Raw genomic sequence first — 24,580 nt, 5'->3', positions numbered from 1 at the left:
AGGTCCCTGTGCCTGATTCAGGGCATCCAGAGCCTGCAGCACGAAGGTGCAGGGGACAAACTGCACCTGGACTAAGAAAGCATTACAAGGAGGTGATCACAGCACTTGTCCAGTCCAGCCCAGGCAGAAGCAGTAAGCCTCCAGCAGAAATAAATGCTTTTTACATGGGTTTTCTAGAAAACCACAGACTGACCACATTCAGCAGGGTCTTTTGGGGAAATGAAGGGGTGAAATACTCAAGAAGCATTGAAATAATCTCAACTGAGCCTGCTGGGACAGACTCCCAGGAAAATCCTGAGTGTGAACCCCCAGTCACTCCACAGCTCTGGAATTTTCAGTTCCTGTACTCTTTAAACCACCAGCACCTTTCCCAGTGCACTGCACAGCCCTTGGAGAGGATGTACAGACGTGTTCCTCTGGCCATCAAGTGCCAAGCACTTCTCACACAGCAAACTGTCCCTGGGAAAGCAGAAATTGCTGGTAGTCCTCAGCTGTGGGCTGGACACAGCTCCCCACTTGTACTGGGACACTGTAGGTTACAGTGGTGTGTACCACAGAGCCTACACACACCCCCCCAACAAGAACTGACAGCTTAGAAAATGCTTATTTTGTGGTTGAATTACTTTTATTCTGAGGTTGCCAATTCTTCACTGCTTACCTACAACCTGCAAACTTCTTCCAGGTCTCCAACAGCCCCAGAGCTGACAGGTTAAACTCTCCCACCTTCAACAAAAGCCCCACCAGTTATTTTTTGACCAGGTCTCCAGACTGTACAGGCATAACCACCAAAAGGATTGGACTTTAACAACTGGTCTTGAGTTGTGCAAGGAACAAGACCAACATCCAGTTCAAAGAGGTTCAGCCATTCCAATCCTAGCACCCACAGCCCCATTAATACAGGGCAGGAAAGGAACATTCAGGTGTATCTCTCAGCTCTGCAAAGGAACTGGCTGGAAAGCCTCTAAAAAGAGAAAAATCAAAGCTCTGTAAGAGTAGGAGAGCAACAGAAGTCTTGATTTTTGGAGCCTTTGTGGTACAGAAAACTGCAGCACAGAGCTGTCAGATGTACACTCAGCCTGGAAGGAGTCACCACCCACTTGTCCGAGCAGCTCCAGGTGATCTTTAAGTCCTTTCCAACCCAAACCATTTTATGATTCTATCACCTGGCTCAGCCAGCAAAAGCAGCCATCCTGCAGCACCATCCACATCTGTAATTTCTGCTCAGTACAGAGAAGGAGCACAGCTCCCAGCCACACTTCAAGGACTTGGTTCCAAGCACTAAACTAGAAACCCAATCCTTCCAACTCGAGTATCAGGTGGGCCACTCGAGTGACCTGGCCCTTAGAGCAGGAGCAAAGGCAACACTTCTCCCAGTGCTCCACAGCAGTCCGGAGACTGAACAAATGCACACGGGAGATATTTCAGCTTTTATTCGCAAATCCATCTGTACATCCCGACTGCCAGGGGCCGGCAGCACCAGGGGGCAGCAGCAACCAGGAGTCACCGGAGCCTGGAAACAGGAGCCAGCCGAGGAAACCAAACCCCGCCGGCTTTCACATCTCACCTTCTCTCAGCAAGGTAATTGGAAATCGAGTCATCTTTATCACATTCAGAAAGGTGTTGGATTTAGAGTCCTGCGCGTTCAGCATAACGATCTGGAGTTGAAGTGGCTATTCTGCAGAGCAGCTTGAAAACTAAACCAGGTTTGCTTTTCCCAAAGCCAGCATCTTAAAGCTGCAGTACTCTCCAGGCATCTTTCCCAGCAGTCCCAAAGCCAAATAACAAAAGGAGCCCTTGCAAATAAATAATCGCAGAAAAATAAATAAGATTAGAACTGAAATATACAGTTACGTGGTCTTTATTTGGTTTCAGAGGGGGGAAAAAAGTGGAGCCAGACTGCAGCTTTAAGCCTCACGCCTGAATCAACCTCAAACACTTAGTAAATTTTACAGCTGATTAGCAGTACAGGTCCGAGATCTGAAGTTCCACGGAGATGAACATTTAGGCACAAACGCACACCCTTCCCCAAGGCATACTTTATTTTTGAGAGCTAGAAAAAAAAGCCTGCTATGGGGAAGTGCCCCTTCCCGAGCTGAACAGACATGACTGAAGACCTATTTACTGTCCCAGTAAAACATCCCAACAAATAACTAACCCCACCCATGGTTGCAAGGGAAAACTGGTTCAAACCATGCACCAGGGAGACAATTCTCTCTCAGGATCCTTCAACTCCGCTGGCACCACAGAATCCACGAGCAAATCCAGCAGGGCTGCCAGCTGCCCATTGCTTCTTGTGCTCCAAGCCTAGCTGAGGAAAGTCCTAAGTCCATTATTTCTACTTAAGCCAGAAATCCTGTTAATGTCATTTACAGGCAGTTCTACAGCAGGAGCTCTTGATCTGCTCTCTGTTTGGGGAGCTCCAACCCCCTCTCCAGAAACTCCCACACAGAAAAAACACACAGAAGAGAAAAGCAATCCATTGCAAGCCAGTGTCCGATGATTGTCCCTTTGGGGAAGGCAGGAATCCAGGACAGGGCAAGGCAGGGGAAGGGAGGATGGCAGGTGGGGAAAAGTTAGAAACAAACTCAAAACCACCAAGACACAAGGAGGAGCTCAAAGCCCCTCAGCAACTGATGGCACTGGGCTGCTGTTTGCTAACAAAGTCTGAAATGAAGTCGAACTCGTTCTGTCCCAAGAATAACTCTGGCAGCTCCTGAATCCGGTCCAACCCCAGTTCCAGGACAAGAGATGTCAAGACCTCCTCATCTATAAGATCAGTGTCCATAACATTCAAAGTCAGCGCCGGTGAGGGCATGTGCTGCATGCCCGGGTGCTGGCCCGGCCCCACTCTGTACTGCTGGGCAGCGGCTCCCATGGGCCCGTTGCTCATGCCCAGCGGGTGTCCCTGGTACTGGGTGTTGAGTTTTTGTAGGTGCATGCTGGCCATGAGCTGCTGGGTGCCCACCGGCCCCATGTACTGCTGCTGCTGCCCCGGGCCATTGAACATCATGGCGTTCTGCATCTGGTGGTGGCCCATCTGTCCGCTGAGGCTGGCTCTCGGCCTCATGGCTCCGTCCATGGCAGCCCCTCCGTAGGGCATCATCTGAGCGGCGGCGGGCAGCGTCCTCAGCACATGCTGCCCGTGCTGCGGGGGTCCCTGCAGCCCGCTCACCCCCATGCGGTAGCTCTGCAGCCCGGCGCCGCCGTGGCTCATCGGCATCATCATATGCTCGGCCATGGCTCCAGGTCCCCGCCGGTGACAGCGCCTCGGCCCCGGCTCCCGGGGAGGGCACGGCGAGCCGGCTCGGACAGCGGATCCCGGCGAGCCCCCACCTCCGCCCGGGGGGAAAAGGCAGCGCTGCGCTCCCTCCGCGGGAGCTGCGGGGAGCCTCGGCAGAGCCCCGCCGGGAGCCGGGCTGTACCGGCACGGCACGGCACGGCACGGCACGGCACGGCACGGCACGGCACGGCACGGCACGGCACGGCACGGTACGCACCGCTCCGGGGCTCACGGGGCTCCGGCGGACAGCGGCTCCCCTCCCCGGCAGCGCTCGGCTCGGCTCGGCTCGGCTCGGCGCGGCTCGGCTCAGCTCGGCGCGGCTCGGCTCAGCTCGGCTCGGCTCGGCTCGGCTCGGCTCAGCTCGGCTGGGCTCGGCTGGCCGGGAGCCGCGGCCGCGCTCCCGCACTTATAGCGCTGCGGGCGGGGCGGGCGGGGGCGGCCCCGGAGCCCATTGGAGAGCGGGGAAGGAGGCAGGGAAAGAGGCAGGGAAGGAAGGAGGCAGGGAAGGAAGGAAGGAGGCAGGGAAGGAAGGAGGCAGGGAAGGAAGGAGGCAGGGAAGGAAGGAAGGAGGCAGGGAAGGAGGCAGGGAAGGAAGGAGGCAGGGAAGGAAGGAAGGAAGGAGGCAGGGAAGGAAGGAGGCAGGGAAGGAAGGAGGCAGGGAAGGAAGGAGGCTCGCTGGGCTGGCTCTCGGCCCCGCTCGGCTCGACAGTCCCGCCGCTGCATCCCTCTGACACTGCTGTCACCTCCCTGGAGTCGCCTCCCTTCCTGCTCACAGTGCCACTGTCCTTGTAGCCGCTGGCACAATGGATGGCCTTAAGTCCCGCTGCGGAGCTTTGCTGAGCTCCCTGTTTCTGCTGGAGGATGCACCTTTGCCAGGTGCTCCCAGGGCCGAGGTTAGTGGCCGGGAATAGTTGGTGGCACCAGGTTGGTTACTCGGTCGGCAGCATCTTCCTAGCTGTAGCTAGGTAGGAGGTAGCAAATACCTCCCTCTTTCTGCAGCAGGAAAAAAAACATCTGGGCCAAAGAGAAGCAAAGGGTAGAAAAAAAAAATTTCTTAGAATAGCCAGTATCCTGATAGAGATGTAAATTTTATATATATATATATATATAATATATATAATATATATATTTTTATTTATATTTATTTATATATTTATATTTATTTATATATTTATATTTATTTATATTTACATAAATATTTATATTTATATATTTATATATATATAATATATAAATATTATATATATGTTGGTTTTTTTGGTTTTTTTTTTTTGGTAGAAGCCTAATTCTGCACTAAGGTGAAAGGCAGCTGGATCTTACACCTGCTGGCACCAACCTTCCAGACACAGATGGTAGTAAGGATATTGTACCCACAGGGTTTGCTGGTATAACTGTGTGCAGGAGTGTCTTTTTCACCTCTGGGACTCCCAATGCCCACCCTCTGAGCTTTGCTAGCCAGATTATTTTACCGTGGGCCTCTAGACTCCAGCAGCTCTGGTGCTCTCTTCAGGACGTGGTGCATTCCAGTAGTGTATGAAAGAACAGCATTATCTTCCTTGGCTGCTTTGTGTTTTGAAGGAACATAAAGGCTTCTTTATAAAAGATATTAGTGTTGCATAGTTACCTGCTTGGAAGGCAGGGGATGACACATTTCAGCTTGCTTCCCCAACTTTATTCTTTGTCTCTGTCCTCTCCCAGACAGCTCTTAACCACAGCATTACAGACCGTGGCACTGGTAGTGACAGACAGAACTTTTCTGCTGGCTTGGAGCAGGTTTTTTTTGTGGAATTTTAAATGTTCTGCATTTTCATGGTGCTCGCAGTGAGCAGAGGGAAGGTCTCAGGCAGCATGGGCACCTTAGAGGGGTTCTGAGCCATGCTACTGACCCAAAGGGTTGCTTATAAGGAGTATTTCTGTATCAAAACACTCCAAACCAGCAGCTCAGAGCAGGTGACACCTGGGGGCCTTCAGTTCCAAGATGCAGCCAGGAATGGAAAGTGTCTTCTCTTACCTAGACAGAGCACAGCTCCATAAATCTCCAGGACATTCTGGGAGTTGCTTTTGTTTGTGCCACCTTCTGCCTTGTTAGGTGGCTGGGATAGGTTTCAGGTGTTGTTGGTGAGCCTCTAGCTGATGAATCAGTTGGTTAATTGTTCAATATAATTATGTAATGATTGTTTTTTAACTCTAGAGATTTTGACAAATGCATTTTTTAGTACTAATAAACACACGCTCACACAGATATACCCGCCTGCCTACAAGTTCACATGCAGATGCACACCCAGGTGAGGAATAAATGCTAGGGGAGTGTCTGCCAGTGTCTTTTCAGAGGCATCCAGCCATGAAAACATCTCTCCATTGGAGGAGAGGTGTGGTGTGTCCTGCAAGACCTGGGCAGAGGCAGGAATTCTTGGACAGGAGTAACAGGTGGGAGAGGGCTCTCCACAGCATTTGCATTACTGAAGACCCCAAAGGTGGTAAATTGCCCTTTATTTTGGAGACAAATCAGCAGATGAGAACACCCTCACTGAACACAAATGGGAAGGTCCCTTCTCTATCTCTATCCTCACTCTATCCTTCTCCTGCAAGGGTAAGACCAATCAGCAACTCATCCAGACTGAAAATAGTTTGAGCAGAAATAGAGCTGTGTGCCAGCTCTGAGCCATTGCCCCCAAATGCTTCCCCAGCATGATCTGGGGTGTTTGAGAAGAACCAGTGCCTGCAGGAAGGGAAGGGCACAGGGGATGGGAGAATGGGGGGCATTGCAGTGGGCAGAGGTGTCCAGAGATCCACAGCTTCCATGTTTGCCACATTTCCTGTGCTCCTCTATCCAGCAAGGTTCACCATCTCTCTGCTGGTGCTTCAGGCTCCTGGGAAGAAAGATGCACCACGAGCCAGGCAGAAGGAGGCTGAACAGAGCTGTTGGACTTCTGGAGGGTCCCAGAGCCCACACTGCCCACTCCTGCTTTGCCCTTTCTGCTGGCAGGGTTGTCACAATCTGATTCCTTCAAATCCTGCCTGGGGACAAACCTGCTGCCTTTCCCTGCACTGCCAAGGGCTTGAAAGTTTTTCTGCATAATGTTTGACAGTCTTGGGACAAACTTTAATCAAATATTCACTATTGGCTGCTGAAGGTCTCTAGACCAGGTCTGGAAGGATCCTAGGGAGTCTCTGGCACACATGTAATGCTTTCCCAGCAGATTTGTTTATTGACAACCAGGAGATGAGAAGGGGGTGCAATGCACTATCATTTTTTGTTTGTTTAAGGACCATCACAGTCTGCAAATCTCAACTCTGAAGCTGAGAAGTCCAGCAGAGACTATGGTGCTATAAATACTGAACCAGGAGCAGATTCTGATGGAATTTCTTCAGTTTGGCTTTAAATAAGTATGTCAACATGCCAAGATTTAGAAGTTAAATTAAATATTAATCTTCTTTACACTGAGTTACACTTAGAAGTGTCTCTGACAAAGAGAACTGGCCAACAGCAAATTCTTTGAGACACCCTGTTACCAAACCTTATTCCCAGATGGGTCTGACATGGACAATTAAGGTGACAACCACCATTCAGTGGGCAGGATGTGGGGAATCTGTGGTTCCACGGGTGCCAGCACGGCCCAGCAAGGAGGTGTGGTGGATCTGAGCTGCCTGGGGGCTGTGAGCAGAGCAACATCTCCTGGGAGGGTGCCCCAGACGCTGCCTGCCTGGTGATGGGTCGGTGGAGTTGTCACCCCACAGGTGATTTACAGGGAAGGACTTTGCCCAGCTCAGTCATGGTGTTGTACCATCCCTTGGCACATGTAGGGCAGGAACAGGCTCGTGCCAGCACGGAGCTTCCTTGAGCAAATGCCTCTTAGATGAGAGAGATGGGATGAGTGTGGGTTTTCTCGTTTCTCTGAAAGCAATGGGTGTGCAGCAGGAAAGACTTTTCATTAAGGTTTTTAAAAACCCCAGGTATTAAGGAGGAAAAGCAAAGAGCTCAGAGGTGGCTCCTCTCAAGTAACTGCACAGCCACACGAACATTCACCCAACAGCAACCCCAAATCTCCTCTCCCTGATTCCTGCCTGATAAAAGGGTCCTCCAGGAGAGCAGAATCCAGGTGCTACATTAGCCTGTGATTCTCATCTGCATTTAGATGGAAACACTTCACAAAAAGCAGGAGGTGCTAGGCAGAGCCCAGGGGTGCAAACAGCCCGTGAGGGGGGCAAAGGGTGGGTTGAGCCCCATGGGTGCAGGGACAAGCTCTGGGGAGCCATTAACCCTGCTGGGATGCCAAGGATGGGAAGGCTGTGCTTCCTCTCAGCTCTGTGGGAGCCGGCCAAATGTGCAGGTGGTGGGTGTGCAGGCTCCCTGCACATTCCTGCTGGGTGCACAGCCTCCTGTGTGCACTGATGTGGGCCCACTTGCTCCTCAGCAGCATCTCACCTGCCAGGGCCACTGATGGGTGCAAAGGTGGCTGGGGCCAGAGCCAGGCAGGAGGGGCTGGTGCTCCCTCGGGAGCGGCAGGCACAGCTGATCCCAGCTCCCCGTGTGCTCCAACCACCAAGCTGGCTTGCCCAGCTTGTAAACAACATTTTTGTTTTTTTCCTCTGGGCTAATCTTGCTCTGTGGGGGCAGATAATATCACTGGAATTTTTCCAGTGTCCTTTGCAAGAGCCTCCTGCTTTGGACTTTGGCTGAGACGCACATGAATGAGACACGAGCTTCCTCAATTGCTTTCTCTTGTTTGCTTTCCTCTGGGCCTGCTTCCTGCTCAGATCACTGCTTCTGGTTCCTGGTCTCATGGAGAGCGACCAGAGCAAGCTCAGCACCACCGTGTGCTTCCCTGGATGTCCCTGTGGGGCTGGGATGCTGGCAGGAAGCAGGAGGGGCACTGGGCTCTGGGCTCTCCTCACTGATGCCCTGCAGAGTGGGGCTGGCACTTGGTGAGCCCCTGCTCTGCATCCTGACTTTGTACAGGGCAGCTGCTCTGGGTTAGGTCTGTACCGTGGCTGGGGTGGGCTGCACTTCAGCCTCAAAGGCCCAGAGGGGTTCTTGTCCTGTGGCAGAGCCAAACCCAGTACGGGTGGTGTGTACCTGAGCCCAGCCCACCCAGCCACCTGTCCCCACCCTGCCTAAGAGATTCCACTCAAGCCCTCAGGGACCTCCCTGTAGGGTCTGACAACAGAAAATCTGTGCTGCTTTGGAGAGGGCTGGCAGCCCAAGCGCCAGGATGTGCAGCCTGAGCCTGGCCCAAAGGTGCTCCAGGTGCTGCTTGGAGCGTGGCAGGAGCAGGCAGCCTGCCAGACCAGTCTGCCAGCACAGCCTCTGACACGCTACAGAGTGTCACCAGCTCCTGCCTCAGCAGAGAGGTGCACGTGTCACCACTCACCTCTTCCCCGTGCTGTCATCCCTCCCCAGCACAGTTCTGTGCCTTGCTGTACCCAGGGAAACTGAGGCACTGACCCTGTCCTGCTGCTGGCCACAGCTGAGCCACCAGCCTGCACAGGCCTTGCTTGTGCTCTCTTGGTGTTTCCCACTTCTATTCTTCCTTTCCACCTGGGACTTTTTCAGGTTTCTGTATGGAGTCTGTGCTCCACAGACCATGAACTGGCTGGCTCTGGTGTCCCAGGGATTGTGATGCCAAGCCATGGGGCTCCTGCACAATCCCATCAGTCCCACAGCTGCCCTGTCCAGCATGCTCTTTCCCTTCTAAAGACAAGCCAGGGAGTCAGCCCTTCTCCTGTGAGTGACCCATAGATCTGCTTCGGGGTAAGAAGCTGCTTGGCCCAAGGCCTGGCTCACATCACTGTCCAGGCTTGTGGTCATCACTGCATGGCCTTGCTGGATGTCCTGGTCACCACAATTTCCCTCAGGCTGGATCTGAGGTGGACAGAGCAGGGCTGTGGTTTCTCTGGCAAGAAGCCTGCTGTGTCCTGCCTCACCACGGGTCAAGATTGCCTCTTCTTGGGTCCCCCTGCCCAGCCCTGTCCCTCTGCCCATTCCTCCAGGACCTGCTGTGGTGGTGGGGTCAGTGGAGATGGACAGCAGTGGGGTTTCTCACTCAAGTGCTGCCCCTGTGAGACCCATTGTTCTCTGGGGCAGGCAGCCAGAGAGGCTTGGGGTTATTTCTCGTTATCTCCAGGCACCTGCAGTGCTGCTGAGGCAGATTAGCTGTGGCGGTTTCTCTAGCCTGCTGTTGCCTCATACAACTGCCTTGTGTTTGGAGGTTGGGGCAGTGGTGGTGAGTCTTGGGGGAGGCTATAGAATGGTGTTTCTTTCATTATCATTAGGAATATCTGTTGCTGTTTATCTGCCTTCTCTTTCCTTCGTGTTATGCAACCTCCTCTTGAGATGTCGGTGGTTGTTTTTCCAGGGTTGATGTAGCAACAGAACTCTTGCTGGTATTTCCAGACCCTCATGGCTATAACATCCAACGTCACATCTGTCCCCCTCTGATTGCATTAGGATCCCCAAGTACTTTTCCACTCCATTAATGAGCTGAGGTGTTGAGCAGGGCCTGGGAAGATGCAAGCTTGTGAATGGGCTGGGTGCCGGCAGCTCTGGTTCGCGTGGCCAGGGGAGGATCAGGGCGGGTGACTCAGGGCAACTGAAAGTTTTGTCCTGGGAGAGCAGCCTGGGATCCAGGTCGCTGGGACCTGTTTGTCAGGTTCCTATTTTTGTTATTCACTAGCTCAGTATTCCTGAAAACAAATTGTGTTGTTGTCACCTGATTGGCATCATCGGCGTCAGAGCGTGGAGAGCGTCCTGCGTGGGGAGCCTGTTTGGGTGGCTGGATCTCAGCTCTGCAGTGACTGGGCTTTGCCTCTGCTGTGCCAGTCCTGTGGCTGCTCCTCGTGGGCTGAGGAACAGCTGAGGAGCCCCTGGAACAGCTCTGGTGCTGACTGGGGACCTGCTCCCCACCAGCTCCTCCAAAGCCAGGGCAAAGCACCAGAGCCTACAGACTGTCACGTGTGCTGTGTTTTGTGTGTGGGGGCTCTGGGCTGAGCCTGCAGCAGGGGCTTCATGGAACTGTAGAATCTTCCTGAGCTGGAAGGGACCCCCAAGGATCTCTGAGTTCAACCCCAGCCCTGCCCAGACCCCCCAGCACCCCCAGCCTGGGCACCCCTGGAGCGCTGGCCAAAGGCTCCTGCAGCTCTGGCAGCCTCGGGGCCGTGCCCATTCCCTGGGGAGCCTGGGCAGTGCCAGCACCTCTGGGGGAAGAACCTTGCCCTAAATCCAGCCTGAGCCTGGCCTGGCACAGCTCCAGCCGTTCCCTGGGTGCTGTCCCTGTCCCAGAGCAGAGATGGGAGCTGCCCCTCCCCTGCCCCTCGTGAGTAGCTCTCAGTGTGCTCTGCCTTCAGCCTCCTCTGGTCCAGCTGAACAAGTCAAGTGACCTCAGCTGCTCCTCATATTGCTTCTTGTCTAGACCCTTCACTGGGCTTTGGGACAAAATCCCTGGGTTTTTCTCTCCAGCTGGCCCCCTCCTGCAGCAGAGGGGAGCTCTGCTGGCCCCTGGCTCAGGCTGAGGGCTGATGATGGTCCCTGGGTCACCACTGGGTTGGGGTAGCACAGGACAGAGTCACTGCTGGGTGAGACACCCTGGTTATATAGAGAGGAGAAAGAGCTGGCAACAGGCAGATGCAGGGGCCCTTGACACAGCTTGAACATCCTCGGGAGGCTGCAGACAGTTCTGGGAAGAAGGTACCTGTGGCAGGACACTGCTGTTTCCTTCATCTGCAACATCTTTCTGGAGCTGGACATTTCTTCTCAGGCCAAGCTTCAGCAGAGAAACCTGCCAGCTAAACCAGGGATTTCACTGATAGGTGACTTTTTTGCTTAATAGCAAACCAGTCACATGAAAATATTTTTTTTATTTTGAAGAAATAAAGAAACAATTTTTTTCTCGCGTCATCCATTCTCCTTTTTATCATGGTAAAAGCTGTCAGGGAGCAGGATCTGCTTGTGATCTTAGAAATACAGAAGAAAACATCTGCTGGTGCTTGTGGTGAGAGAAGCATAGCTGTGCCTATCTCACTGAGCAGCCCTGCTGCTGCTGCTGCCTGAGCTTTAGTGATCTTGTCATGTCACCAGGGCAGTGTGACAGAGGCTCAAGCAGCACTGCTGGCCTGGTGCACATGGAGATCAGCCAAAGCAAAGGGGTTTGTGGCCAAAGGAAGGCTGGCTCTCATGTGGACAGGTCTTCTTTTTACATGAGGAAAATCGTCTGGATGCTTAAGTGAATTATTCACTTCTTGGAAGTAAGCTGAAAATGTGTGCTACCCAAAAATGCACGTTCAGTGGCCAGTATGCACTGAAATCCATGGGAGCTGTTGGCATATGTGATGTTAGGAAAACAGCTCGTGTTGCTGCTGCCTTTGTCAGGATTAAAACTCAATTGCCCTTTTTGGGAACACTGACTGCTGAAGGCATCTGTTGTGTAAGGGACAAGCTGGTGAAAGTGGATGACAGTCAGGTGGGGAGAGAAACCCTCCTCCTGCTGCCACGGGCCTGCTGTGGGCTTGTGAAAGGTGCTGTAGTTCCACACTCTGCTCGGTGTTCTGGCTTAGGGACAGGGGTTGGGGTTAGGGTTAGGGTTGGGGTTGGGGTTAGGGTTAGGGTTGGGACAGCTGGTGCTGTGGGTATGGGGGGTGCAGGAGGGGTGGGAGCAGCATCCCACCCTCCTCCCCCACCCTCCTCCGCTTGCCCCATCCATCTTTCTCTGCTGCTGAATTTATTTTGCAATTATTATGAATTTATGACAGTAGTGACCAAGAAGTGACCAAGGCCAGACTCTGAGGTTCTCCTGTCACTGAGGGCTCCCTGATGCACCCAGCAGAGACATGAGATGGTGCCAGTCATAAGTTGGCATCCTTTAAATATCTCATTTCCTGACACCAGTGATGGCAAGTGCTGCCAGTTCTGGCCTTGGCAAGGTCTGAGTTGGGCTCTGCAGCTGAGGGCATGAAATGAGTTTAGGGAAATGTTGAGGGTCTGAAATGGGAAAATCCATGTAGTAAAAAACTACAGTCCCTGGGAGACAGCAGCGTAAGGCAGGGGGACAGCTCTGCTTGGAGTTACAGGCCTCTTACCTGGGACTCAGTTGGAGGTTTTGGGTGAGATTTGGGCCACCACAAGTCTTCCTGTGTTCCTGGCTGTGGCTTGGTTGTGCTGCACTTTTCAGCAGCACTGTGAAATCATTGCCCTATCTTGGGGTGAGGTGGCTGTTCTTACTCTTGTCCTGAGGTAACAACTCATAGAATTGTACTCCATGGCTGCATTTTTGCAGGTAGCTGAATTGCCTCCTCACTGCTGTAGTTATCTGATGCTTTAGGGACTTCCAACACCACTCACAGGAGCTCATCTGGTGCTGGAGCTCTTGATAAGCAGGGAGGAAGGGCACTGGGCTGGGAAGCAAGTTCTCCTTCTTGCTATGGATATGTGGCATTAATCTGCTCCACTCTATCTCATGTACCCTCAGCCTTGGAGAGCAATCTGGACCAGCTTCAAGCTTCCAGTTCGGTGGTACTGCAGTCCCCTGCCAGCTTCAGAGAGTCTCCAAGAGAAGGTTCAAAGGGCTTTGTGCCTCTGAGCTCCTCCAGAGCTGAGCAAAGAGGAGCACGAGGCTGGAGCAACCAGGAGCAACAGCAGGAGCCACGTTATGTCCAGGGCACTGCAGCCTCACCAGTGTCTGGGACCTCCTCTGGGAGTTTTTAGCTGGTTGTTGTCAGGTAGGAGGGTTTGGACTGGGCTTGGACTCAAGAGCTCTGGCAAGGTCCAGCATGGATGTGGGCCCTGCAAAGTAGCCCAAGGCAGCAGAGAGCTGCTGCTGCTGCTCTCCCCACATGAGTAGCTGATCCAAGCTGCACAGGTTTCTGCAGCATTCCCAGCTAAGATCTCCTTTCCCAAAGTTGTATGAGAAATTCTGATTCCTCCTTGAGGTGTGGGAGCAGGTGACACAGCACACAGGCTTTGCAGGCACTCCTGGAATGATCACCATCCACTGGAGACAACATGGGAGATGCTTATGTTCCATGGGTTCATCTAGATTTCGGTGTGTGTTTCATTGTCTCTGCCCCATGGCCACGGGGGAATGCTTTTGAGCTTGTGGCTGGGTGACCCAGTGTCACTGCTCAGGAATGTGGCAGGTGCTGCCCATGCTCTGGACTGTGCAGCATTTGGGTCCCTGAGCTTTGGGTGTGTGCTGGATCAGGTGATGTTGGGGGAAGGGGAGGATGAGGCAGGTGAGGGGCTCTGTGCACAGGGGGGTTTCTGGTGTCTGAATGCACTTGCTGCTCTCTCAGGGCACCCACTCAGGTGTTGTCCCCAGAGCAGCTGCCACAAGATATTGTACCTGGGATGTGGTAAAGTCCGTGGCTGCACCCTGGAGTGGTCTGGCCTGAGCATTGTGTTAGAACAAAGCTGCTCCAAACCTGCAGATCAAGGTCTGGATCACTGCAAAGGTCTGCTCTGCTCACTGGGGCTGCCACGCTCGCTGTGATGGCAGGACTGGGAGCACAGGTCTCACAGCCTGCTGTGAGCTCTCAAGTCCTCCACCTTGACAAACCTTGCTGAGGCATCCCTGCCTTGTCCTTTGCCTCCATGGACTCCTCTCCTGGGCCAGGAGATCATCTGTCCTCATCAGCTCTGTGCCACAGGGAATGGCCATCTCTTGCTCTCTCAGCCTCTCCTCATAAAGAAGATGCTCCAACCCCTTCATTTTTTGGCCCTGTCTGCTGCAGTAACTCCACACCTTTTCTGTGTTGCAGTCTGGGCAGCAGCAGTTTCTGGGCACAGCTTCTTGGAGATCTTGAGATCTCCTTGGGCTTCCAAGTACCTTTGGGAATGCCTTTGGGAGGATTGTGCTGCTGCTGTCTCCTGTTACACTCGCAATGTGCATTAGGGAGCTGGAGCCACCATCATCCCTGGGGTCTGCCTGCCCTGGGTGCCCCCTGTGCTGTCCATCCACCCACTGCTCCTCACTGCACCCTCCTGCTCTGGGCTCTGAGAAGTGTGGGGCGTGCCAGGGGTTTTGTGGGCCTGAGCTGTGCCTGAGCAGGAGTGTGAGGCATACCTGGGTTGATATGGGACTCCCAAGGCCAGGACAAAGATCACCAAAGTAGGTGGGAAGGTCCACCAGAGACAACTTGAGGTGCTGCAGCTGTTGTGTGCTGTTCTGTGCAATGTGTGAGCAATGAATTACACATGGAAGTGAAAGAACTGAAGAGAGGTGGCCTTCCCCTGCTAGTCCTTTTGTGGGGTGAAAAGTATGAGCAGGTTTTGGAGCCAGTGACAGCAAGGAGCAGGAAGAGGAAGTGTGAAGGATTATAAATATCTGGCTCTCAAGGGGCAAAGCAGTGAGATACTAGTTTCCATGAATAGGCTCCTGGAGTATGACACTCTCTTCCCTCTTTCGTGTGGCTGTGCTCCAGATAACAGAAACCACTGCTGATTTCCTGAGCTCACTATCTTTGTCATAAAAACCCCAAACAGCAGCAGTTTATAAATAAGGCTTAAGAAATAGAGCTGCTATTCTGAGGAGGAATGAAACCAGCAGCTTGTCCAGCTCAGCGCTTCAGTTCTGGTTCACAACAAACTTGGGCCATCACAGAAAGAAACCTGAAGCCTTTCACAAAGAGGAAAGTGGATCTGGGCTGCAAAGCAGGTCATGGAAGTGCTGTACAGAGTCAGGGTCTTGGCTGCCAGGGGCTGCCTGCCTCTCTCACTGTGCTAAACTCTTCCTAGAATTACAGATTCTCCTGAGCTGGAAGGGACCCACAAGGATCATCAAGTCCAGCTCCTTGCCCTGCACAGGACAGCCCTAAGAATCCCACCCTGTTCCTGAGAGTGTTGTCCAAACGCTTTTTGAACTCCCAAGCTCCACCAGAAAACCTTCCTGCACCCTGGCAAGAGCCCACAGACACAGCTAAACACACGGCTTCTGATGGCCTCTGCTTCTGCAGCCTGGCCATTCCAGGGCTCTAGGCTTTGTACTAATAGCAGTGGATAATGCTCCATCTGGATCTGTGCTCCACCTCAGCCAGATGCTGAGGAAACCAGGAGCTGAAATGAGTGCAGGGATGTCTGCTGAAGGTTTTCTCAGAGCTCACGCTGTGCCTCTGGCCAAGGGCTCAGCCCTGCTCTGGGGCTTTTGGGTGCTGCTCCTTCCCTGCTCTGGGGTGTGAACTGGGCCAAACTGTGCTGCAGTGCTGAAACCAGCAAACTTGTGCGGTGATTTTTGGCTCAGTGTTGTCCTGGCACAGAGGAGCAGATCTGATGGGATGGCTGTGAATGGGGAAGCCCTGGGGAAGGGAATTCCTGAAGCCCCAGCTCTTTGGGAAAGATATGGATCTTATGGACTGGAGAGTGTTTTGAGATGAGCAATCATCAGCAGAGCCCTGAGAGCTGGAGGTGCTGAAGTTTACCTTGGAGAACAGACAGCAGAGGAAGGCAGGAGAAGTCTTCAGATCCACAGAGAGGGTGGAGGATGGATCTTTCTGCCATGGTCGTGGTGCACATCATCACTAAAAGGTTTCAGCTGCAGGAAGGAGGATTCAGGTGAGACTCAAGGAAGATTTTCCTGCCTGGGGACAACTCTTCATCTTGTAAGAACTTTAAAATAGGACAATACAAGGATAGCTGATCTACCTGAAACTGGAGGGCAGGCCTGTCTTCATCCAAAGTCCCTTCTAGTCTCAAGGTGATGCCACATCCCGTCTATGAGGTTCTGTGGTCTGTAGGGTCTCTTGTCAGGGTGTGCTGAGTGTCCAGAGTCTCTGCCCTTTGCAACTCGCTGTGTGTAGTTTTACAGTTCTGGCTGAGAGAGGACCAAGCTGCCTGCTGCCATGTGGAGCATCCTGAAGCAGCTTCCTTGAGGGCAGACAAAAAGTCTGTGCAGATAGCTGTGCCACCCAAGACTGACCATTATTTGTATTTTGAGAAGGTCGTGTATCTTGGGGGTTGTTGCTGTCAGGGCTTCACACTGATGAGCCTTGATAGGAGCTGCCTGGCTCACAGGCTGTCCCACAGCCAGAGCTCTGGGTTTCCACAGGGCAAGACACGAGGGGCAGAAGCTTCTGCTGAAGGCCTGGTCAGACCCAGGCAGGGCAGGCCACAGTTTTATGCTGGAAATTTCCAAGCTCAGAGTGTAACAGGGAAGCAGAGCCACCTCTTTTGGAAAGAAGGTACATTCCTGTCCCATCCCATCTCCCATCCCATCTCCCATCCCATCTCCCATCCCATCTCCCATCCCATCCCACCCCACCCCATCCCATCCCATCCCATCCCATCCCATCCCATCCCATCCCATCCCATCCCATCCCATCCCATCCCATCCCATCCCATCCCATCCCATCCCATCCCATCCCATCCCACCCCACCCCATCCCATCCCATGGATCCCATCCCATCCCATCCCATCCCATCCCGGTTCCCCCCATCCCACCCCATCCCATCCCATCCCATCCCATCCCATCCCATCCCATCCCATCCCATCCCATCCCATCCCATCCCATCCCATCCCATCCCATCCCATCCCATCCCATCCCATGGATCCCATGGATCCCATGGATCCCATGGATCCCATGGATCCCATGGATCCCATCCCATCCCATCCCATCCCATCCCATCCCATCCCATCCCATCCCATCCCATCCCATGGATCCCATGGATCCCATCCCATCCCATCCCATCCCATCCCATCCCATCCCATCCCATGGATCCCATGGATCCCATGGATCCCATGGATCCCATCCCATCCCATCCCATCCCATCCCATCCCATCTCCCATCCCATTCTCTCACCCCCTGGTCTCCAGAGCAGTGAAGCCTGGAAGAGTCCCACCTTCACAGAATTCACAGAATCACAGAATCACAGAATCACAGAATCACAGAATCACAGAATCACAGAATCACAGAATCACAGAATCACAGAATCACAGAATCACAGAATCACAGAATCAGGAGGTTGGAAGAGACCTTCAAGATCATCGAGTCCAACCCAGCCCTAACACCTCAACTAAACCATGGCACTGAGTGCCACATCCAGGCTTTTATTAAACACATCCAGGGATGGTGACTCCACCACCTCCCCAGGCAGACCATTCCTGTATTTTATCACTCTTTTCATGAAGAACTTTTTCCTAATGTCCAACCTAAATTTCCCTTGGTGCAGCTTGGCCTTGCAGGAAGTCAGCCCCTACTCTTGGTGCAAGAACAGATGATTTCCAGCATGTTGCCAGCTCTGGCTTTTGCAAGCTGCAGTATTGACAGAAGAAGCAGTTAAACAAATAGTGTCTTCTGCTGTAAGGTTTGTAATTGCTGGCCACAAACCACAGGCAGCTTGGCCTGGCTCCAGGTGAGAGACCTGTGCAAATATTCCTGGGTTAGAAATTATCTCCAAGATGCTGCCACAGCTTGGGTCTCCCAGAGAGGATGGAGAGAGAACAGGTTACAGGCAAAGGAGGATCATCTCAGCACAACCTGGGGTCATGGAAAGCTGCTCCTGCTCTCCAGTGCTTCATCTTCTGCAGCTCCCAGCTGCAAGCAGGAATTTTCAGACAACACATTTGCACATATTCAGAGAAAGAAGGGCACCAGGTGAAAGAAGGCTGTACTGTGTTTGTTGTCAGTCCCTGTGGGCTCAGCAAAATGGCAAAATCCATGCCAGTTTGAGTTCTGTCACATCAAAAATCGTTTCCATGTTCCTTACTGGTGTTTTGGAACTGACAGCTCATTGAAGCTATGACAGTGGGTCCTGCTAATCAAAAAAAAAAAGTCCTGAATATGGAGCTGTAGCACAGATTTGATATATATTTCATGCATTGTGCCCCTAAAGTAAAATGCTATTTAGTGTTGTCCTTCTTGGTTTCCTTGTTTGTGCCCCTGACACTACAGATTGGGATGGGATGGGATGGGATGGGATGGGATGGGATGGGATGGGATGGGGTGAGATGGGGTGGGATGGGATGGGATGGGGTGAGATGGGGTGAGATGGGGTGAGATGGGGTGAGATGGGGTGAGATGGGATGGGATGGGATGGGATGAGTGGAGAGAGTGCAGATGGATTTGTGCCACCTCATTTCTCTGAAGCAGCAAAAGCCTCAGGGCTCCCTGCTCTCCCTGTGCTGCTGTGGAGCTGGGACACAGGAGGGGTAAGCACAGAGCACTTTTCTGGTGGACTGTTTTCTGCAGGTTTGTTAAGCATGACAGCCTGCCTGTCCCTAAAAATGGGTCTGATTCCAGTGGAACAGCTCAGGAAGGCCCACCAGTGGACCCAGCCCATGCTGGCCATTTCCAGCTCAGCTGGGAGAGCCAATTCCACATCCATGGTGGAGGAACAAGGAATTTTTGTTTGTCTCCTCAGATGAGGGATGTAGCAAAGCCTCTACTTTCCTGTGCCTGAGGCAGCCCTGGCTCCCTGATGATTTTCAGGTAACAGCAGCACTTCCAGACACAGATTCAGCACAGGTCCCCTCTGGCTTGGAGCTTTCTTGGTGAGGAAAGGACCCAGCAGTTTAGCTCCTGCAAGGAGCTGCTGCTCTGAGCACACCCAGCCTGGGCTCTGCGTGTCCCTGTGTCCCTCTGGAGTGGAAGGTGGATAATCCTGGCTGTGTGCCTCTCCCAGCCACAGGAGAGCTTTGCAGGGCGTGCTTGGCTAGCTGTAGGACTGAGAGAAGCGGAGCAAAAGCACTGGTGGGGTCATTTGCAGTGAGATGTGGAAGGATCATCACCCACTGTGTCCTGAAGGCTGACTGCAGGACACAGCTGAGGGCAAGGGTACCTCCAGCTCAGATGGAAATGAACATTACTGGGCTTGGAAGTGGACTCATGTTAGGGCCAGAAGTGGCTGGGAAAAAATTCCTGGAATTGCTATTGCCTCAGCTCATACAAACTTACTAAGAAGTCATGGAACTGGGCCAGATGAATCAGAATTCATTCAGGAAAGAAAAGTTCAGGGTTGTAACTGAACCTGTTTCAGAGCTCTTTCAGAATGAATTACTTCCAGGTTTCCTTTTGAAGTGGATATTTTGAAATCTCAATGTTTTCCTGCCGTTTATGATAGCAGAAAATTCTGTTCTCAAACTGAGAACAGAAACAGAAACTTGGAATTCTCTAAAATAACGAATGCAAAATTTTGTTTCCAAAAATTGAGATGGAAGATGCTTCCAAAAAACGAGGTGAAAGCCAAACTCTGACATCCTGCAACTCCTGGTGGAAGGGATCTTTGTGCCACTTACAGAGAGATGTCCCAGAGAGATGAGCACATGTGGCCACTTGTCAATGAGCAGCTTTGACTCTCCTGCTTTTCTTCCCCCCATGCAGGGCAGCGGGTTTGTTCTCCTGTCCTGTGCAGCAGAGTCCTCTGTGCTTTGGAGGGTCCTTGCTCAGCTGCCAGGTGGGAGCAGCCTGGATCACACAGATCTTGAGGAGAAAGGAGGAGAAAGATGGAAAAGGGAGGAGCATGGTGGGAGATGGAAGGAGACACATGAGGAGGAGACAGCGGAGAAGGTCAGAAATAGTCCTGGAAAGGCTCCACATCCCATCTCTATGCTGGAGAAGGTCCTACAACCTCCTTCCAGGACCTGTGTGTTGGGAATTCATCCCGAGGCACCAACTCCCAGAGCAGCTCTGGGTGCAGGAGGTTGTTTGTGACTGAGCGTAGGTTTTTCCCCGAGTTTGTGCACGACGCTCTCAGGGCTCTATAAATACCACGGTGCTTCCTGTGGGCTCTGTGAGGAGGAAGCTGTTTCCCCGCTGGGGAGGAGGCAGCAGCAGCCTCAGGGTGCAGGCAGTGTGTGAGTTGGGGGGCAGGGACTGGGGGCACACTCCTCATCCCCAGGCAGGACTGGCTGCTTCCATCCAGCCCAGGTGGTTGCTCCAGGCTGGACTGGCCATGTTTCAGCATTTCTAGAAAGCAGCATGTGGGGGAGCCATGGGGGCTTTCTGGGAGTCGAGGCAGGAGGAGAGGGGTTGACCCAGCCCTTGTCTGACTGAGGGGTGAGGAGATGCTGCTTTGAATGATGCAGGAGGTGGCACTCCTGGAGAGGGACTTTTGGGGCCCTCCCCAGTTTCCTCATGTCCCTCCTGAACTGGGGTCCAGTGCACCCCATATTCCAGGTGTATGGAAGACAATCCAACAGGGCAGATAATCCCTTTCCTCAGCCTGCCAGGCACATCTCAGCTCCTGCTCTCCAGTTTAAGGTTTGCCACATTTGCATGGGTGTGCTCTGGCTTCTCCTACACCAGGCAGAGCCCATGTCAGAAGGAACCCAGCTGATGTTGCATGCCACTGCGAGGGGAACTCGCCTGAGGTTTAGAATTTGGGAAGCCCCAGGGCTCAAGCTGAAAACAAAATCTGTACTCACGAAAGCTCTGGTCTCCGAGGAAGCTCTATCCAGAGCAGATGCCAAGCTGAGCCTTAGCTGTCACCTAGGAAAAAGGGTCTTGGGTGGAGACACTTGGACAGAAATGAACCTTTTCAGGCTCAAGAATAGATGGCAAAGTACACCAAGCTAATTTTCCCATAATTTTTTACAATTATGCTCTAAACGACCTTTAAGCCAATTTGAGGATACAGAGGATATTTTTCTTTGACTGGGAGTGGCAGCCTTGTATTTACAGCTAAAAAGCAAGCTTGACATGGGAGCAGGGATCAGGTGAGGTGGGGGGGGGGGGGTGGGGAAGTGACAGATTTTTAAATTGAAAAACTGCCAAAATTGATATGTGTTGACAGAATGTTTCTAAGTTGTAAGTACTGCATTTCCTAAGACAAGGGAATGTGGGGATGTGGCAGACAGAGAGAAAAGCTGCTCCACAGCATAGCCCTCATGGGGAGAAGGTTTCTGGGTTGGGGCTTCAGTCTTGGCTGATTGTGTACCCCCATGAAGTGGGAAAAATGTGTAGGATGGGGACTGGAGCCAGGGAGGTGTGAGGAAACCATCCAGAACTCTTCCACAGAGCAGTTCCCTTTGAGGGAAAGCTGAAGAGACAGAAGGGCAATTTGAGTCTTGTGTTTGGTCAAGATCAGAGGATGGGAGGTTTTCCTGAGCCCATCACTGAGGGAAGTTAGTCTGTGATGAGGAGCTTCCCTGCCAGCTGAACATGTGTGCTGAGTAAAACAGCTAAAAAGCAAATAATGGGAACTATATATTATATATGGGAACTGCTGCAGCCAGAGCTCTCTTTTGGGATGTGGTAGCAGCACTTGCTCTGCACATGCAGCCACACTTCTCTGACATCCATTGCCTCTTCTTTGCAGAGTGGCTGATGGCAAAACACTGCATGAGAAATCACTCCTGGCTTCCCACTTGCCTTGTAAGAAGCAGGATGGGCTGAGAGATTGCTTTGTCAGACTTGAAGAAAACTGAGCAGAAGGACAGACTTTTAGGTTTCCACCCACTCTCTCCAGCCCAAAAGGTCCCTGAATCTCTTGCTTGTGCAGGTCTGTGTTAATCCACTCAGGCTCTGGGTAGATTTCTGCCAGCCCTGTGATTTGGGATTGTTTCTAGGAGCCCTGTTTCTTCATTCTCTGTGTGTGATGTACAAAGGGCACACCATGGCTTGCACTCTTCTGCAGGGTGGCAGCTGGCTGGCTCCTGGGGATGGACCCTCTGGGAAACAAGGACTCTGGTACAGCTTCTGCCTGGTGTCAACAGGGCTGCCTGCTTCTTTGCAAGAGGAAAAAAAAAAATGTGTTCTGCAGTGGAAAGGTACAGATTGTATTATGCCAAGGACAGAGTGAAAGGAAGGAACAGTGAGTGTGGCAGGGAGGGGATGAACTGTCCCCTACACAAGAAAAATCTTCTCTTTCATGCATCCATTTCACTCTGTGTCTGGAGTTAATCTGAGTGGAGGCTTCCACGACTCTGCCAGGGCTCCTGCCCTTGGTGGAGTCTTCCTGCTTGCCCCTGTGCCATGCTGGCTGAGCTAATTCAGGGAAAAATAACCTTGAAATGTGCTCTGTGTTGGGCCAAATCAGCCCTGTGTGATGGCTGTTTGCATGGCCACAGACAGTGCCTGCTGCAAGGGAAGGGGCTGGGAAGGCAGGTCCTGCCTTGGCAGAATTAGAGGGTTTAAATTGCAAGAGGACTGACTAGGGTTGAGCAGAAAGGAGAAGAAATTAGTCCACAAATCCCTGGAGCTGGCTGGCATCAATCCAAGCAGTCCCTGACCAGAACCCAGCACCCACCGAGCTGCTGGATGACATGCACAAGGTAAATATCCTTGCTGTCTCTTGCTGGGGTTGTTGGTAAAGGTCAGGGGCTTGGGGGAGTCGCTGCTGGCTCTGCCTGAGCAGTCTGGAGGTGCACTGGGACTGTTTGTCCTGACAGTGCAAGTGGGCAGATCTGGGATCAGGCTCTGCTGATTTTGCTCAGAGGAACAGGAGGAAAGGAAGCAATTTCTGCAAATTTAGTAAGAAAGTCCTTAAATCTAATTGCTGGAAGTGGTTAGAGAGGCTGACAGGCTATAATCAGCTTCATGACTTCTTTCCAGCTCATCAGCAGTGACAGTGGTCCTTGGCTGTGCTCAGGCAGCTCTGCTGCAGCATGTGAAAAATGAGAGCAACCCTCACCTACCCACTGAGCAATCTCACCTGTGAAAGCAGCACTGCACAGACCAGAGCAAACAGCAGGGGTGTAAAGACCTCTGGATGGGGAGCAGTCTACTTAGATGGGGTGCCCAGATTCAAAAATTGATGATAAAATGCTTTCAGAAGCATTTATACTTCTTATTTATACTGTTATCCATGTTTATTTATACTTATTTATGCTGTTTTACTGTTATTTATACTGTTTATTTATACTTATTTACACTGTTATTTATACTCAGTTGTAGCAAATGGGAAAGTCAGGGCTAAAGTCAGGTTTAAATTGCAGTGACCCTTTCCAGAGATGAGTTTTCCTAATAACAGTGCTGTGGCTTCATGCTAATTGAGAATAAGGAGTGACACAGCTGTGAATGTCAGGAGTGAGAGCTGTTGCAGAAGGAAATTTCTCAGAGTTCTAGAGGCAGATAGGCCTGTTAGTTCTGAGAAAGTATTCTTGAAATGTGATGTCTCCCTGAGATTTTAGAGAGTTTCAGTATGGGAGGCTGAGAGTGGGTGCTGTTCCTCTGATGGGATCAGTGGTGGACACGCTCCCTGACACCACTTTTCTAATGGGGATTTTCTGCATTAATGTTATCCCATGTGCTAATAAATAATTTTCTTGTAAATTTTGAGAAATCTCATTTTTGCAGCTAGAAAACAGTTACTCAGAGAATTACAGAATATTATGTGCTCTTCAGATGTCACCCTGACACGAATGCCTCGGGAGAGGGGACTGTATTTCAGCTTAAATGACTGAGTCACCAGGACACAGCTTGTTGTGAGCTTGGTGTAGGGTGACAACACATGACTTAATGTGACGTAATGCACAGAAAATGACATCTAAACCTTTTATCATGGGGGTTTCGAATGCAGAAGTGGCAGAAGTCGGGCACAGGTCGAACCCCATTTGCAAAGGGCTTCTTCTCATCACTGGGGAGCAAAGTCAGACACTGTGCTGGTGCTGCTGGAAGAACTTTTCTGCCTGAAAGCAGAAGGTTTGAACTGCAGGGGATTGAATTCCCTCTGGCTCACTTAAAAATCTTGTCCTTAATTCCTTTATTACAAATCATTTGCTGTCCTTTTGCTGCTGAGAAACAGAGCGGGAAGGGGCAGCTGTTCATCAGGTGGAGCTAGGAAAGGACATGAGCTTCTGGGGAAGCAGAGGCACCAGTGAGGTGCAGGGAAATGGGGGTTTTTCTGTCTTTAAATTTCCAGAAATGCACAACACTGACCAGGGCAGGGACAGGTCCCTCCTCAACCATTGATTTCAAGCCCTCAGTCATCGGCAGCCTCACCCTGACCTGTCCTGGGTGGGAGGTGTCTGACACCCTTCAAGCTCCTGCTTCTGTTTTTGGTTTCCAGGAAATGCCCTGAACAGTCAGGAGATCCTGAAGCCCTTTGCAGGACAACAGGGAATGTTTCCAAACAGAGACAGGGCAGGGTTAGGTGACATGTCAGGAAGAAATTCTTCCCTGTGAAAGTGGTGAGGCCCTGGAACAGGGAAGACACAGAGAAGGTGGAAATCTGGAATGCCTCCTTTGCCTCAGTCTTTACTGCTGAGGTTGGCCCACAGGAGTTAGAGAAGGGTGAAGAAAGGAAGATTTCCCCTTGGACATGGATGGCTGGCTTAGAGATCAGCCAGGCAGACTCGACACCCGTAAATCCACGGGCCCTCCTGGCACGCACCCATGGGTGCTGGCAGAGCTGGCAGAGGTTGTTGCTAAGCCAGGCCCT

General features: G+C 52.0%; 1 protein-coding gene across 1 annotated transcript; it reads right to left on the bottom strand.

Moving 5' to 3' along the window:
* Window positions 1–606: 606 nt before the first annotated feature.
* On the bottom strand, window positions 607–3,655 carry CITED4 (Cbp/p300 interacting transactivator with ED-rich tail 4). Its single transcript, XM_023941020.2, has one exon. The coding sequence runs from the start codon at window positions 3,236–3,238 to the stop codon at window positions 2,624–2,626; it is 615 nt and encodes a 204-aa protein (XP_023796788.1). The 5' UTR covers window positions 3,239–3,655; the 3' UTR covers window positions 607–2,623.
* Window positions 3,656–24,580: the final 20,925 nt, after the last annotated feature.

Source organism: Cyanistes caeruleus, chromosome 26 (genome assembly GCF_971803275.1).
Source record: "Cyanistes caeruleus chromosome 26, bCyaCae1.hap1.1, whole genome shotgun sequence".
NCBI classification, from domain to species: Eukaryota; Metazoa; Chordata; class Aves; order Passeriformes; family Paridae; genus Cyanistes; species Cyanistes caeruleus.
The sequence above is the reverse complement of the archived record's forward strand: the minus strand, read 5'-3'. Positions and strand labels throughout refer to the sequence as shown.